At 35.5% G+C, this 17,475-nt stretch overlaps 2 protein-coding genes across 2 annotated transcripts in view; one reads left to right on the top strand and one right to left on the bottom strand.

Moving 5' to 3' along the window:
• Vha55 (V-type proton ATPase subunit Vha55) overlaps positions 1 to 2,059 on the bottom strand; it is a 29,441-nt gene extending 27,382 nt beyond the window's left edge. The window contains exons 1-2 of the mRNA XM_089245280.1: positions 1,920 to 2,059; positions 91 to 146 (exon numbers count right to left, since the gene is read on the bottom strand). Of these exons, the coding sequence (XP_089101406.1) occupies positions 91 to 146; positions 1,920 to 2,025 (162 nt within the window). The 5' untranslated portion in view covers positions 2,026 to 2,059. The remainder of the gene's footprint in view (positions 1 to 90; positions 147 to 1,919) is intronic.
• Positions 2,060 to 2,175: 116 nt separating this feature from the next.
• Positions 2,176 to 17,169, top strand: Sld5 (DNA replication complex GINS protein Sld5). Its single transcript, XM_089245281.1, has 7 exons — positions 2,176 to 2,632; positions 7,504 to 7,650; positions 8,557 to 8,610; positions 12,925 to 13,019; positions 13,130 to 13,218; positions 15,969 to 16,053; positions 16,553 to 17,169. Exons 1-7 carry the CDS (start codon positions 2,528 to 2,530, stop codon positions 16,650 to 16,652), a joined length of 675 nt encoding a protein of 224 aa, XP_089101407.1. The 5' UTR covers positions 2,176 to 2,527; the 3' UTR covers positions 16,653 to 17,169.
• Positions 17,170 to 17,475: the final 306 nt, after the last annotated feature.

Raw genomic sequence — 17,475 nt, 5'->3', positions numbered from 1 at the left:
ATTTGATATATCAGCGAAAATCAACTAATTTGAGGGGGCACTGTTCATTATCACAATGGTAGTTAAAAAAAAAAAACGAATGTCTCTTACCTTTACTTCATCTAGAATCACGAGAGGCCCATTAACACCACACACTGTTTTATAAGCTGCAAAGAAGAAAAAAAAACAAAATATAACTGTTTCTGATATCACTTTGACAAATAAATTTTGGGTTAAGGAACACGGAACCCAATCCCCTTTTCACAGAAATGTGTCATCTTAAAAACTTTTGTTTATCAAGCCACATACACCTGTGAGCCTCATATATATATCTCCAGCGTGACCCAGCTCCCTTGGGGCAAAAGGCTTATATTCCCATGGGACAGAGCCCGAGTCATGTATGGTCCTACAGCCCCTCCTTTAAAAACTGTTATTTCAGATCCCAAAATGTGTCACACCACTAGTTCTCAGTGAGTGATCAAGACAGGAATGCCTTATCTGCGTTTACAACCTCATCAACCATAATATGTAGTCTACGCTTGTTGTAATGACTGCGCCTTATTGTGACCATTCCATTATAATAACTGGCGCAATAAGTCCAAAATTTTTCCTCCCAGCACAGCATGAATTTTCAGTGGTGACCATGTAATCCAATAGGACCAAACTGATCGCTTTGATCAAGAATCATTATTATGCATCTTCGAACCACAAAGCTATTTGACAACTCGCCTCACTTCCATTGCTCATTGACCCTGGTCTCTTGCTTTCTAGGTCACTCTTTTGTCATTCATATGGTTGCACACTGTTTTTCTTCACTCACTGACCTGGTCCCTTGTTTCCTGGGATAACTGTTTTAGTCAATTTCATGCTCACAAAACCTCTAGGCAAAGGTGTTGGAACCTGGGGCGGGGAGCTGAGGCTGTTTCAGACCCCACTAATAATTAATAAATATACAATGCATCACTCTTTCTCCTGCATAAGTGTACACTTTCTTTTATCACCCACATGCTTGCAAACTCTTTCTGTTGTTCACCGACCTGGTCTGTTGCTCTCTACAGGTACAGATTCAGAAAGATGTATCTGGAGGGACAAATTCTGTAAGTCTGTTGGAATATCTATAATTCTATCCCCTACTTCATAAGACAGACAAATTTTACATATTTGGCTCTTGGGAGGAAAGATCTTTCCCTAGATCTACACCTGAGTGAATGCAAACATCTTCAGCTGCGAGTAGAGGCAGACAAACCCAGGGCAATATGTCAAAGAAGTGACAGAAAAATTTACCCGATACTATGCCCCTGGATAACACTTTTGGTCACTCAATCTCTGGGTCACTCATTGACCCTGCGCCCTCACCTGGCCTAGGCAGATCAATGGTTTTACCCCCATGGAGTTTAAAAATTTCGCTGCTCTACTCCCCATCCATTAATTTTCTTAACCAAATCAATCCTGCTAAGCCCCACCTACTCCTAAATATCCCTCTGATGCCACCTCTCCCTTTGCATTTAACATCCAAAGTAGTCTCAGAACATGAATCTATCAGATCATTTATCCCCGATAACAATAATATTTAGATCACTTCGTGGCAGACCCAGCTGAAGGAATCTGCGCGGCGTTTGTGACCCATTGCACTGAGGGATGAAAGACAAATCCTAGCTCCGATTTTCGAGAAGAAAAACAAAAATCAAAACAAATATTGCAAAACACCGATACTTCAAGATGAATATTGCATCCAACTAGTCTCGATATTAGATTTATATTACAACAAATATAGAAGATCATTCAATTAGAACTAGATCAAAACTTATCAAAATCGCAGTATCATTTAAAGGTCTATTGCTCAGATTGGAAACACCCATTCCCTAGGTAGGACCCACAATAATCGCTATATATCGCAGAGTAAATATAATCCACGCGTAATAATAGTCGAATGAACTCACTTATTCTTGGTTGCGATATAAAGTCTCTGGTCACGGCCAAAGCGTGCTCTTTATTCGCCACATTCCTGTTCATATAAGTAGGCATTCGTCCAACTTCGACCGCCATGTTGATTGCTGGTGATCATATGATCCTGGTATCGTATCAAACGACGGTGACCTTCTTTTCCCCTTTCGCACGGCTTTTAAATTATGCGTGAGATCTTTTTTTTTTTATCGTTGGCCCTAAATTTCAACAACTCATTTCAAAATTTCATGGAATTTATTCATTGTTTTTTTTTATCCCAATTTTTTTTGTAAGATTTTTATCAATTTTATTTTGAATTTTTTTTTTTACATAAAATATGGGAAAAATAAACAGTTTCTGGTCGCCGTGTCCGACCTCTATTTCGCTCACGTAAATTATGAATTATTAAATTAGATTTGTTGCCTAAAAATCGATTACATTCATGATGATATATGCAAACTTTTAAAAATTACCACAAAAAATATTTTCATTTTTTCTCCCGCTTTAACTGTAACCGCGTGAATAAAAGCGCGGGAAAACATCTCAATGTGAAACAAAGCCATTAATTAATTGGATCCACGCTTTTTCCTGGGAAGGAGAATAAATGGACATCGACGATGATGAAGCTGGTCCTAGCGTAGAAGATGGCGACGGAGAAGAAGATGACGAGATGGCCACCGCCGCCGATGTTGTACGCAGATTGGAAGAAGTAAATTTCCTTTCTATGTAATCAGGGCCCGGATCCAGAAATTTCACCTGCCCTGACTTTGAGTGACCAAGTGAGGCCATCACCTGGTCACTCGCAGGGTCATTCTATTGGTCACTCACGGTCACTGCGTGCTGTCTGAAATGTTTGTAGTGGTGGGGTAAATGTCCAACTTGGTAACTCACTTGTTCACATAAATGGTCGCTCATCCACTCTGTCACTTATACTATCACTGATTTATTACTCTTAGTCACTTCGCTATTTATTACTCATGCTATCAGAGCAAGCAAAATGTACTGGGGATGAAATGTGCTAGGGGGCTGCAATTGAAAAGGGGGAGAAATGGATTTTTCGTCCTTCAACCTCTCCTTTAACATTATGGGGGGGGGGGGCACAGAAATTCATGCATGCTTTGGTTGATCAAGGATCTAATTGCGGGCAAGGTACTGTATGCATTGTCTGTGCTTTGATTTTTTTATGCAAAGCTTTTAGTGTCGTGCCCCCCGCCCCCCATTCCCTCAAGGGTGAGGCTGACAAAGCTTCAGCTCAGAGGCCCAGAACAATTTTTGTTTTCTCTTTAAACTATAAATTCACAAAAGAGGGTAAAAAATCTGACCGGGGCCCGCAGGGGCGTAATCAGAAATTTCGTTCGGGGAGGGGGGGGGGAACCAAAGTGATAGAACGATAGATTTGGCTATCTTTTCTTTTTTTTTTGGTTATTTTCTCACATTTCAGGGGAGCAGACCTCCAAGTCCCCCCGCCCGCTAAAGATCCCAGTATAGGAAGGCTCTGCTCCACGATAGGGAGCCATGGGCATTGCATACAGTGCTATCTTAATATATGGGTGCTGCAGGGCACGGCTGGCTCTGGGAGATCTCACAAAAATGAGGTCTGGTGGAAATTCTGAGAGTTAGCATGTTAGTTTGCCAGGCGGGGAGGTGGGGGCACAGAAAAGTAACTTGGCCCAGTGACCTATGATGGCATATGGCAGTACTTCTGAAACATTTAAGACCCACGCCTCCCTTGTCCAAGTCAGAGTTCATCTGCTTCTCCCCAGAGTAGTCTAGTCGATATTCCGAATTCATAAAAGCATCTTTATTCAAAACGCAGAACAGAAACACATCAATATTTCTAGCATCCCGCGATGCCCCCCTAGGAGCTTCGATGGACATTTTGAGAACCTCTGGCGTAGGCCCAATTTCAATGTGTCAGTCCTTTCTTGTCAATCTTTTACCTCCAGGTTTCTCAAAGTGGGTAATACGGATACAGCCGAGCTTCAGCATCAAATGATTGGACTGACTGAGCTAATATCAGAGGCGCTGACTTGAAGAATCTGTGAATATGTGTGTGTTATTTTTGTTGTTCCAGGTATGGGAAAATTTGCTGGGGCATGCTTACTTCATTTGCAATCCCATGTACATATTAACAGGCCCGTCATTTGGGACTTTAAAAAATAATTTATAAGAAATGGGCAAACAATTTGAAATATACTATATATACAGGGTGAATTTGACCTGTTCCACCAAACAAAAAGGGGTGATAGAGACTAGCCCAAGTGGATCATGAAACAACCTACTAATCCTGTCCTCTCGAATCCCCACAATGTGACGTTCACATTACATACCCTCCCTATTCAGCCTACACTATCTACAGGTGCAAATGTGCTATTATTAAACCATGACTTTTATGTAGATTTATTAAGTTTTTTGCTTTATTTTTCAAAGCTCACACTCAAAGGTTTTAAAAAATTTAAGGTGCACTGCGATAGCCATGACAACGTGGGATCGTGCCTTCCCAGTATCAATATTTACAAGATTTTTATAAATCATCACATTTTTGACTATATCTGTTCATTTACTAGATGCTCCGTATTTAGCATTATATTCACACAGGGCTGTAACTAGGGTTTTTGCTACCTGGGGGCAAGCATTATTTTACTGCCCCCTCAGCTTTAAAATTATATAATTTTGTAACTGTTCTTTTCTTTCACCTATAACACTACTGTCCCCCCCCCCTAAATTTTACTGCCCCTCCTCTGCAGTTATGCCTCTGTTTTCACATCCCAATTTTTAACTGCATCTTTTACTCATATGAGACTCGGAACTTGCGGATCATCCACTTTTATCTTATTTCCACAGGAGCAGTTCTAATGTGCGATGTATGTTGGTCCAAAATTGCAAAAAGGAACCACGGCTAAATGCGTTTTGGAACTATATGAAGTTTTTTCATCAGTAGCAAAGAAAGAAGGGTAAAAATACTCCTTATAGCGGTAGTTAGAGGCCTTTCACACGGAGCGGATGCGGGTCCGGAAGAAGTTTTAACAATTGGAATATACTGCGCCTTTCAGACGAGCTGAAAAATCTCTGCACCTAGGAAATGTTCATTCGGGTCCGGATTTCGTCCGCATATGTCAAAACCTAAGTGCGGGCTCCGCATCCGCACATAGAAGTTTTGACAATAGGTTTATTTGGAGCTATTCACACGATGAGGATGCGGAGCCAATTCGTCCGCATCTTTGGCTACTTTTTAACGGAATTTTGCATGGAATTTTTTTAATTATTTTGCCATAAATACCCTTAAAAACACCATATGAGGGTCCCTGTTCATCAAATATGATGTACCCACATACGTCTATCCCTTTGTTTCCTTCTGAAATTGAGATATAGCAACTTTAACTGCCTTTCGTCCATACTTCACAATTTTATACAATAAAACCTGCCAACAACGGCCACTGATGGGACCAAAATTATAAACCATACTGTTCATTAGGAATATTTAATTGACTACATACTTTAATAACTTTTAAATTTAATTTAAAAATTTTTTCTTTTTAAATTTTTAAAATTATTTAAACAAATATAAATATTTGAAATGTTATTTTAAATATTTATTATTTTTTTAAATATTTAATCTTTTATTATTTTTAAACTTTAAAAAAATACTTTTATTAAATAATGTTATCCACGTACTCACTAAGGGGCCAGATTAAGACGTTTGAAGATTCTAGCACTTGAAAATATTTTTGGGGGTTCCCCAATACCTACAAGTATATTTTACTCAATATTCAGTCTATAAACTGAAAAAAAATGAAATTTTATATTTCAGAAGTGAGACTAATCTAAGGATGGGACTTTACTCTAAAATGTTTATGAAAGTTATTTAATAAAACTTTAAAAAAGCAACTAATAAATTTATTAGTTGCTTTTTTTAAAAGAATTATTATAAAATTTTTATACTGTAATCCAGACTTAAGGCCGGGATTATACTATAAAGTTTTATCAAATAACTTTTATAAAAGTTGAAAAATTCAATTAATAATCGCATCGGTTGCATTCAAGCAACCGGTGATCTTATTGGTTGAATTTTTCACGTTTTATCAAAGAGCTTAAAGCCTGAGCTTATGGCCTAAGGCTGGTATTGCACTATAAAACTTTGATAAAAATTATTTTATAAAACTTGAAAAATGTAACCAATAAACACATGTTATATTCGAGCGAACTTAACTGATCCGCCTATTGGTTGCATTTTTCAAGTTTTATAAACGAACTTTGATAAAACTTTTATAGTGTAATCCCGGCCTAACACAGAATTGTGATGTGAATATTTCTAAGCTCAGACATTTTGAAAGTCTCCACCCCTCCTCTTTTTTTCTACTTGCAAATTCTTTGATATCTCCTGAATTTTTTATTTTTTTGGGAACATCGAATGTTTTGGATGTTTTTGGATTGGATTTTTCGAACATTGGATGTTTTTGGAATTTTTCTTTCATATTTTTCTGAAAAGACGGATTTTTTTTCAAAATCTTTTGAAAATATTTTAAGACATTTTCTCCCATCGACTACTTGTGAGGATCGGAAAGAAGACATCTTTAGACCCATATTCTATGGGGCTTTAGACTAAACCACCAAAGAATGCCTCTAGGCTGCCTATGGGTGCTGAATCAAGGGTGAAGGAGAAAAATAATTTCAAAAATTGCGAAAAAATAGTTTTTATGCACGAATTTCAACCTAAAGATGCGGGTGTTTCGCCCGCATCATCAGTGCTCGTGTGAAAGGGTATGCGGACCCGCATTCGCTCCGTGTGAAAGGGGCCTTACTCGCTGTTGTAGACAAAGAGTTGAATTCAAAAAAGGAAGACCTCGCCATAAAATAATGATATCCTGTAGATAGAGGTAGTGTCATCCTATAGGATTTTTTTTGCAAAATCAGATTTTTGCCGAAATCTGTAACTGCCAATTCCGAATTTTCATCTAATATCTACTTCGACAAACTCTGATTTCAGTGACGTATTGCAAACAAAAGACTAAATTTCTCCTGAACCAGGATACCAATATAGTTTATTGTAAGCTCTTTTGGAAGCTGATAGAATGTAAAAGTTTTTGGCAAATTTGACTGATTGTAGCTAAAAAAAGTGTTTTCAGAATTGTCGATTAAACATTTTGGCGACAATTTGATTTTGAACTTTGCCAATTTTTCAGCGCTTGTAGCTCTGCATTAAAACCAGATATTTTGACGAAATCAGTGTGACCTTATAGAATTTTTTCTGCTCTTTCCTGTGCTTAGTTTGCGTATAGGTCTTTCAGAAATCTCAGTCTGGTTTTTCAGACTTGGTGCATTTTTTTTCCATAATCGATTATCCACTATAACTCAAACTGCTTGAGATAAGGCCAGGTTAGTGGGGTGTTTCGTGATTCAATTAGGATCGTCTATCACCCCCAGTTCGTTTGGCAGAATATGTCGGGGGGGGGGGGGAATTCATCCTGTATAAATTTATTGAGTATATGTTCTCTGCCCCCTCCCCCCCGAAAAAAGATGAAGTGACTGCATATTAACTATTATAAATAAATTTGAGAAAGTAAATTTTTTTTGTTTCAGGTTTGGGTGAATGAGAAACTTTCTCCGGAGCTGCTGAATTATGAAGATGAATTGGTTGATTGTTTGGTGGATCAAGTACAGCACATGGAGAGCAGCCTGCAAAAAGTGAACAAGGATGATTTCCGCCTTGTTTGCCACAAGATGGAGGTTTGGTTCAAAAATTTTCTCTTCAACTTTATAGTAGAATCTCAATTACCTGATGTAGTTGGATCAAGCCTATGTCTGTGACTTTCAATTTCTGGATAATTAAATATGCGTAAATTTAAATGTCTAGTATTGGTGCTGAATGGTACAGTGATAAGATGCTCAACTATCCCCATGAAGGCTATAGTCAGGTCCAATCCTGGGAAAGAATGTAGACATCGAGTTCTTTCCTTATTAAACCCGAGATGAACCGATCATTCATTTCCGACCCAACTTCACAGATAGTAAATTACTGTATGATGATATGACCAGGGCTGGTGTGTGGTAAAGTAGTGGTAATAGTATTGTATATTGTCCCCAGGCAATAAGATGTTTAGCTAAAACATTTGAGGTTTTACTGTATTTTACAAAAATTAAAATTATTTTGATTTTTCTAATGACATTCCATAAAAATAGGCATCCTACTTTTAGTGTGATGAGCACAAACAGACCTTCAACACGATACTTACATAACGTGAAAATTCAAGCATTTACCATATTTGCTTCAAAATATGGAAGATCTGCACCAGCAAAACACAAAACAAGCACAACTCTGACAACATAAATACATTAGGAGGCCACACATACAAAACTCAGAATGGGACACACATTTTGGACACACAAGTTTTTGCCATAGTGGAAAAACCACCCTGGCAAAAATAATTTTAGTCATATTTTGCCATTGGTAAAAGTTAAAGTAATTCGGTTGGAGATAAATAAAAAAAAAACCTTTTTGTCGAGCAAGTTGCTTGTAAACAAGTTTTTGATAAAGTATGTGTCTTTTCTTGATAAAACCCAACAATATACCGGTCGAATATCTGTCTTGTAAAATATCAAATTTGTATTAATAATGTTTTTCTATTTTATCAGCTTGACAGAATAAAGTTTGTACTCAACAGTTATTTGAGAACACGACTATCCAAGGTAAGTTGATTAAAAATTTACTGTTTTGTTTTTTTACATTCACTTAGTTTTCGTTTTTAATCGAGCCAAAATTAATGTTTATTTTATGCAAAAAAAAGTTGATTGCTTTGAGAAGTTAAATCTTGAAGCAAAAGCTTGATGATGGGATTTCTCTGACTACAAACACTAACTGGGTGTATAGAGGAATATATAATGGAAGACCTGCTATCAGTACTTCTGCCATGATCCGACTCATTAGAAATTCCTCATAGAAATGTGTGCGAGGTGCATGTTCGGTTAAGTAGTGGATTACTTGTATATGATTACTAGCTAGTCTTTTGTTTTTATTCCAGCCTTGAGAGGTACTTCTATCTTTAAAAAATCATGCAATCGAATAGGGAACTGAGATAGTTACCCTGGCCATGAATTTGCTGATCGGGAGGGAGAAGGGGTTGCCAATCTTTTCATTTTAACAGCCAAGAAAAAGAGCTTTTTTTAACCCTTTAAGTGGCATTGATAAGATATCTCGCCTCCTTAAAAGCCTCTTATGTTAGCATTGACAAATCTAGGTACAGTGAAACCTGTACGAAACGGAACGTCAAGAGACTAAAATAATATTCCATTTTCGACAAAATTCCCATTTTATAAAGTGCACTAATCCTTGAATAGACTATATTTTGAGTCCGTTCAAGACACGTTTCACTATACTTTGATATACTATAAAGTTGATTTCTGAATGGGGACACCTCTCCCCCCCCCCCCACACTATACACCTTATACCTTACCCCACTATACCTTAGTTTGCACCTGCTAAAAATTTTTAAAAAGCCCACGTCATGTATATATATATATTATGAAAAGGCGAAAGATGAGAAGTTATTGAAAAATTGTAGAAAAGAAAGATATGGATCAATGAGGAGGTCGTTCTGAAGGGGGAACCCCCCACATTGCTCCAAACTGCAAAAATGTTTCTAATGATGGTAAGCCTAATAGGCATAAAATTACCATCAGTTCCACCCGACATTTTTACGAAAAACAAGCTTTGGAAGTCAAACAGCAAAAATGACAAGATACAATAAGAATCAAAAATGAAATAACAAATGAGTTAAAAACACAAAAATAGATATACACAAAGTGTGTTAAAAACTGAAAAATGAGAAAACTTGAATAAAACATACCAAGAGTAAGACTCTTTTTAAAGCATGCTGCCTGAATTGACTATTATAAGTGTTTGGGTGAAATTTTGAAACCCAGAAAAGAAGATGGAAATCCGTTGCCACTCAAGATATTTAAAAATTCAAAATATGCTTCTAAATAATCTTTAGCATTATTGCAAGTTGTTTTAATTCTTGAAAGTTGTCCAAAAAATATATTTTTCAAAATTCTAATACTAATATTAGAATTGAAATTAGTCAGAAAATTGACTTTAAATTGAAATTCTTTCCTTTTGCCGAAAATACCGATAAAAGCTATGTTATTAGATAAGCAAATTTTAAGATCCAGGAAGTCCATAGATAGGGGGTTGTGATTGGTTTTCTTGAGTGTCAAATTCGTAGGGTAAATTTCACCGCTAAGATCAAGAAAATTTTCAAAATTAAGCTTTCTTTCTTTCGCCTTTTCATAATATTTAATTTCGGGTTATGCTTATAAAGCAGCCTTTTGTGGCGCGATACTCTAACTTTTGAAATTTTTCATTGAAAGCTGATTTTATTTTAATTTTTTAATTTTCTCTTTGTATAATATATATATATATATATATATATATATTATTAGGGGTAATAGGTTGTTAAAAGATCATTGAAATAGAATGTGTGGAGAGTGGCAAAAACATAATTCTGCCTCTGCCCACAATTAAGTGAACCTTTTTCCCAAGTGGTATTTTGGAAGTCTAATCCGGTAACTACTAGAGTCGTAAATAGGACATCTACTCCTATTTACGACTCTAGTTACCGGATTGGACTTCCAAATATTACTTGGGAAAAAGGTTCACTTAATTGTGGGCAGAGGCAGAATTATGTTTTTGCCATTCTCCACACATTCTATTTCAATGGTCTTTTAACAACCTATTACCCCTAATTTGCCACCAATTCAAACTGCCACCATCCATAAGCCAAAGCTCCCTTAGATTTGTAAATATGTCTTTGATTGTGAGTAGTAACAGAGAAGAGCTCTTCTCAGAGTTGCCAGTATGCTGTCTTGGCCCAAATCAGTTTTTTTTCTCCAAGTTGTTTCCCCTGCCTTAGTGCTACTAACCTACTATCTAGAATGCAAAAAATATTGCAGCGGACGTTAAATGAGCAGTATTTTATGCTACAGTTTTAAAATTGGTTTTTCAGGTAAGCTTATCTATAAAGAAAGAATATAATGGTCCCATTTCACATGACGTGGCATATCTAGGTTTTTTTTAACGAAGTTTGGAGGAGAAAAATTTAATTTTGTGTATTGGTGAAAAGTGGTATATATTGGCCTTACCAGTGAAACCAAACAGAAAACTTACAGTAGACTTCCTAGCTAGGTGAGTTGCAGCAAAAATCTGTTCTGGGAAAGGGGGGTTTGGATAATGCTTACGTCATCAACCACCCTTTATGATGATAATATGACTTAGGATTCAGAGGGGCAGAGCTGATGACGAAATTTTGCTGACAGTGGGGGGTCAAAAATGGCTAAAAATTTGCTTACGTAATACTTGAACGGCCCCTAAGTGGTGGGTTACATCAAGGTTGGGTTCGGTTTTCGAAGTCATTTGAAAGGGTTAGCCTTGACTGCCAAACAAAGCACCAATAAACTGGCTCTGAAAAACTGGACAGCTTGCTGTTTTAATGGCTTTCTAGCTGCAGATCCAAAAATCTTTTGGTTTTAGTGATTACATTGCAAAAGAGGGAGTCCTTCGAATTGCTTGAAAAATGGGTATTACAGATTTCTATCATTAAATTGGCTGGTTAGGGAAATTTGGGACCCAACTGTGTTTTGTGTTTCTTGAAGGGAATGGACAAGCATCTGATTGTTCAAAGGTGAACTCTTGGATGGAAAAATTGCCTTTTAGAATTGCTTGTTGTAAAACTTGAGATGGCTGACTAAAATTGTAACGAGAATTTTTCTCCTGAGCGACTTTTCTTTTTCAACTTTTCTCCTGAGCGATTGCTGGTAAGATATTGTATGTGAAAACGAACCCTTCTATAGGAAGTAAGCATGAAAAAGAAAGGCTGACCATACTTTTATGCTGCAATATGGAAAGAACGAAACCTGTTGGTGACAAAAGTCCAAATCAGAGATGGATCAAAAGCTTGGTTATAAGGAAAAAAGTGCCCTCAATGTGGAAACCTGTTCAGATGATGCAAAACAATGATAGAATAGCTGCTAAATAAAGTGTTAAAAAAATTGAAAGAAAAAATGCATCATCATCTTGTTCATGGACAATGTAGAATGCCATCTTCCTGACAGAAATTTCAATAGTCTGGGCGAAGCATTCTTATCTCCAAATGCTACTGGTTTTTGGTAACTAGAAGCATATTTATAGGGAGTGTGGGGGAACTTGGCAGGCTATAGCCCAGGGCGGCAAATTTGGAGGGGCAGCAAATTTGAGGAATGAGTGGTAAAGGAAATCATTAGAGTGGGGGAGGAAAAGGGCGGTATAGGTCACAGGAGATAAAACCATGAATCTGCCTTATATCTATAGAGCAAGGGACCAGGTCAGTGAGTGGCCAAAAGAGTGCAAACGACCAAGAATGTTGGAAGTAAAAAAAGCAACCAAAAGAGTGACCTAGAGTGTATGCAAGCATGCGAGCTACCAAAATAGTATGCAAGCATGTGAATGTTTAAAATAGTGTGCAAGCATGTGAATGTTTAAAATAGTGTGCAAGCATGTGAATAACTAAAATAGTGACCTAGAGTGTATGCAAGCATGTGAATAATCAAAAGAGGGACTTTGACCAGTCGACACTGACCAAATCAGTAAACGACCAAAAGATCAACCTATAGAGTGTGTAAGCATGGGAGTGTCCAAAAGAGTGACTTAAAGACGGGCATATTTATGGAGGCTGGGGCTAAGGGGACTATAGCCAAGGACGGCAAATTTGAAGAATGAGTGGTCAAAAAAAATGATATAAGGGCAGCAAAATTTGTGTAGCCCCACAGGCGGAAAAACCATAAATCCTCTGTTGACAACGATAGTAGTTATAATAAAAATGTATTGGTGGGTATCACATATCATTTTCTTGCTTCCTTCTACTTTGAGTTTTCAATAAGTGGTTTTTATTCCCTATATGTTAGTTTTTGATTAGAATCGGTGCTCATTGAAAGTATTAACTAAATATATTCCTATATCTTTGAATCCAGATTGAAAAATTCTGTGGTCATTTATTAATGCTTGAAGATGGTGATCCTGCACGTCGTGTTCAGATGTGTGAAGAAGAGAGGCGATTTGCAAAAGAGTAAGTCTTGTGAATTTAATATTTTACATGATGTATTTTTTAGAGATTGTACATATCTCATATATGTTATATTTCTTATACGTGTTATATTATTCTTATATGATTTGCAGGTATGTGTCTAATATGAAAAGTTACCTGCAGGAAGTCGCAGTTAAACATATGCCACCTAATATGCAATCTTTGCCTTTGGATGAAATGAGTATGTTAAAAAAAAATTACTTTTAAAATCTCTAGTTTACTTTATATGTTTAGTTCTTAATCATCTTGCACCAGTATTGAGGTATCTTATAAAACCCGATTTGTTATATTTTATCGTCAAGATATCTTGTGTAATTAAGAACCTTTTATTTTTGACTACATAGTTTTTTTTTAGTGGAACTTGGTCAATTTGAATTTTGGGTAATTTAAACTTTTATGAGCTTCCCTTGAGTTTTCTATCTAACGTAATGTTAAAATTTCTTGTTTAATTCTCACTTTTTTCAAATGTTTTGGATAATTTGAAGTTTGAGGAAAAAATCGTGTTTTTGTATGAGAAAATTTAGTTCCGAAAAATTCTATAACCAATTAGACTTTGTTTTTCTCGATCAAGTTATTGTACAACAAATCTTTATAGACCAAAAATACCTAAATTAAAAATTCAGACGTAATTCCAACACACTATAGATGCAGTTTTTTTTATCTTGACTTCTGGTATGAACTGACTTGCTAATATTCTTTGTGCTGAGCAATGTAAAAAGAAATGTGGAACCAGTCCTGAAGGTTTTATGATAGACTTCTGATAAGAAACCAAATTTTTTTTCTTAAAAAAACAACACCCTTTGTATGCTGAAACACATCAGAATTTAATTTGCTTTTTGCGTTATATTTTTTTAGTAACTCAGTTCAACAAAAAAAAAATTACCATTGTCGATCATGAACCGGCAAAACTCTGAACTAATTTCATGAAAAGCCTATCTGTGCTGAATGAATCCAACAAAAGTGTGTGAGTGACGAGTGAGCTATTTCAAATAATGAATTGTCAGTATGGGGGAAAAAGACCAAAATGCTAATTTGTAAATTTTAAATCCCTTTTTTTCTTTGATAATTTAATGCCCATTTTGTTATTGCTCAGCTGGAGTGCATTGAGAAAATGCTTACCACTTGATACGAATTACTTTGTTCAACCTATGAATTAAGGTGTATCATTCAAAATCTGAAACTTTTTATCGTCATTTTAAGAGTAAGGAATGGATCGAAGTTTAAATTACAATTACTAAATCAATTATTAAAATTTGGGAAACTGTTTTGAAAGTGATGACCAAATTTTAATAATTATTATCATCCAATGTGAATATTGATGCTTAAGTTGCGATTGTAGTCATTTTTTATGGGTGCAGGATAGATTAGTTGGATAATTTGAATTTTGGATAATTCAAACTTTTTCCAGTGACTTTAGACTTCGAATTAACCAAGTTCAACTGTAGCTGATTTCTCAATCAGAACATTAGAACATCTTTTCTCATCTTCCTTATTTTGCACCTGCTTAAATTCAAAAGAAAGCCTACTTTATGAAAAGAGACAATATTTTAGGCTGACAGGGCTCCCCAGCCCGATGGTTCGAGATGATTCATATCGTTTTGTTTTTCCACTTGAAAAGTTCACGATATTGGGGCCTTGCCAAAGATCTCAGCTTAGGGCCCTGTTATGAGTGGGGAGCATATCGGACCCACTTATTACAAGGACCTTGTTCCCTGCAAAAATGTTCACTAAATCCAGTCACTCTTTAAATCGATATTCAAGTGAAAAAAAAATTCAGAAAAATTAAGTGCGTATAACAAGTATATATAACACAGTAGCCTATAGTTATTAGACATATGAAATATTTTTTCACATGTTTCTAGCATTTTATATAATTTTTATTTTATCATTGACAATTAAAACTTTACATTTGGATATCCCCTCCCCTCCAAAAAAAGAACACAACACACAGAAAAGGAAGAATTTCGGTAATGTTTCCTCACAATCAAACACCCATTCATATTGGAAGTTGAAAAAGGGATGTGTTAACCATTTTTTAAAATTCTGAGGGGTCTGTGTCTTATTTAAATTTCTCATCTTCACCCTTCTTTTCGAGACAAGGCGTTGCTGTTCATGCACATTGGCAACAAACCTTAGGAAAGGGTAATAGGCCTTTTGTTGAATTATTTGATTGGCATTTATTACTCATCAATTGTATTATCTTTCAAATTGCTCATTAAATCTGAGCTACCGTGAAAATCTGCTTTCTCAAATAGACAGAATTGCCATAAAATTAGCATTGTACCAAACAAAATTCATTAATTAGCTCGTTAAATCCAGACTTTTGCTCAAAGCAAGCTCATTATAATTGGGTCCGACTGTATTATTATTTTTTTGCAGCCCTTCATATGTTCAATTGTATAATGAAAGAAAAATTTATGAGTATTTTTCTTCAAGATAAGTATGAATATAGGCTCTGCGTTCCTGAAAGCTGCAACTAAAATATGAGGGGGTGATAGTACATGTCAAGACAAACAATTTTTGTAAGTGAAGGCAAGTCGCAAATGACTTGGGTTCAGTGCATGTTAATGCGGAATTAAGCCACTTTCATCCTTGATTCTCGGAGTATTGGGGGTGCTCTGTAAAATGTTAAATGAAAAACAATGATATATTAAGCCCTTGGCAATACCTCTAAATTGGAAATTTCTGTTTTCATTGGCTGCAGGTTTCATATTTGTACTTTTTTTTAGTGAATCATATATTGGATTTTCAAGTTTCAAATGACGAACATTTTAATTTTTTCATTACATTTTTCCCTGATGAACATTTTACATAGCAATGTACATATAAATGGAATGCACCATTTTTGCTTCAATCATTTCTAAGCTGACATGTCATTTGTTTCGAACTAGATGTTTCCCTATTACATTTTAAAACATATATGTATTTAAGGTTCAAAACCACAGCTCAAAAGATCAGTTTTCATCAGAGCCAAGCAGGAATGCCAAGGTGTGCTTCTGGAATCTGGTGATTATGGGTAAATTTATTTATTCATTTTTCATCATTTCTATATCAAAATATTCATAAATTCCAAATAATGTATGGTGTATAATGTTCCAAATATTCGTAAAATTGCAATCTATATCTAGTTTTTAAATTGTGAGAATGCTTGAAACTGTCTATGCAACATAATAGTACTGCTCAGGGCTGTACCTTGTCTTTTTGGGCCCCGGGACAGATATTTTCTTGGGGCCCCCCCTAAAAAAGGAAAAATTATGCAAAATAAATGTACATTGTTTGTAAGGTTCCCATTTGGCTTAGGGCCCCGGTTGCTCCAGCCTAGTTAAAGCCCTGGTATTGCTAGCTTGGAATAACTTGTGTGGTAGATAAAATTTGATTTAATTTTGAAATTAAGATTTGTAAAAATATGCTCATGAATTAAATTTTACAAAATATCTTGCTTTGCATATACAGTATATTTATACATTGAAAGTTAAAAAATAAAAAAGCTGTATCAATTTATTAATTTTTTTTAGAGACGAAGAAGTGGTACGCCTTGATGAAAATTCTCAGCACATATTGCAGTACAAATCGATTGCATCGCTCTTGAAAAGAGGTGCTGTTCAGCTGATCTAAGTACCTATTTATCACATTTTATTGCATTCTCTGTGAGAAAAGCCAAATACTTCTATACTGTGCATAGCAATTCATTTTTGTTCAAACAATCTATTTTTCTGCATTTTGTAAAATGTTTATTATTTTACTGTGTTGGGTATCTCCTGTGAAAATATTCACTTTATAGGAGTCCTTTTATATGTGAAAAGTTACATTTTCTGTCATCAATAGCCAGCAAAGCCACTAGCCATTTTTATAAGACTGTATAGTGAAATGGATTATCATTTTTTGCAGTCTACATTTATTTGTATTTATTATATTTGATAAAACTGAGAAATATTTGTTTTTGAATATATAGCTATATTTATTTTGTAAAATTTTTATCACCATATTGCATGGAAATGGTTTCAAGCTCAATGTTTATGGTCGAATTTCACTATTCATATCGGTTATTTGTGCATGATTTCTTAAGATATAAGTTTGGAAAATTTATAATCTGAGCATTTTTTCAAATAAAATTATAGAATATTTTTTTGCTATTGGCTTCAAGTTTTCATTTACAAAAAGTTGACAAGACTTAAAATAACAAAAACTTAAAATTTTCTAGTGCACCTAAATTGTAGCCAGAGCTGGCATTTATTATTTTATAGGTGATAATTTTCTATAAATGATGCTTAAAACGAAAATTACTAAATGCTAACTGAAGTTTTAGGGTTGAACATTCCTTTGACTGCATCTTTTTAAATCCTATACTTTATCTTTGTTACACATGCATAACTGGGGGAAAAATTTCCATTTAATGAAAAAAAAACAGCCTTGAGATTAGCAGATCAGGTAGATCATG

The sequence above is a fragment of the Pholcus phalangioides genome, unplaced genomic scaffold (genome assembly GCF_987345545.1).
Source record: "Pholcus phalangioides strain wild (caught in Gottingen) unplaced genomic scaffold, Ppha-v1.0 ptg000015l_1, whole genome shotgun sequence".
Classification (NCBI taxonomy): domain Eukaryota; kingdom Metazoa; phylum Arthropoda; class Arachnida; order Araneae; family Pholcidae; genus Pholcus; species Pholcus phalangioides.
This window is presented reverse-complemented; position numbering and strand designations above follow the sequence as displayed.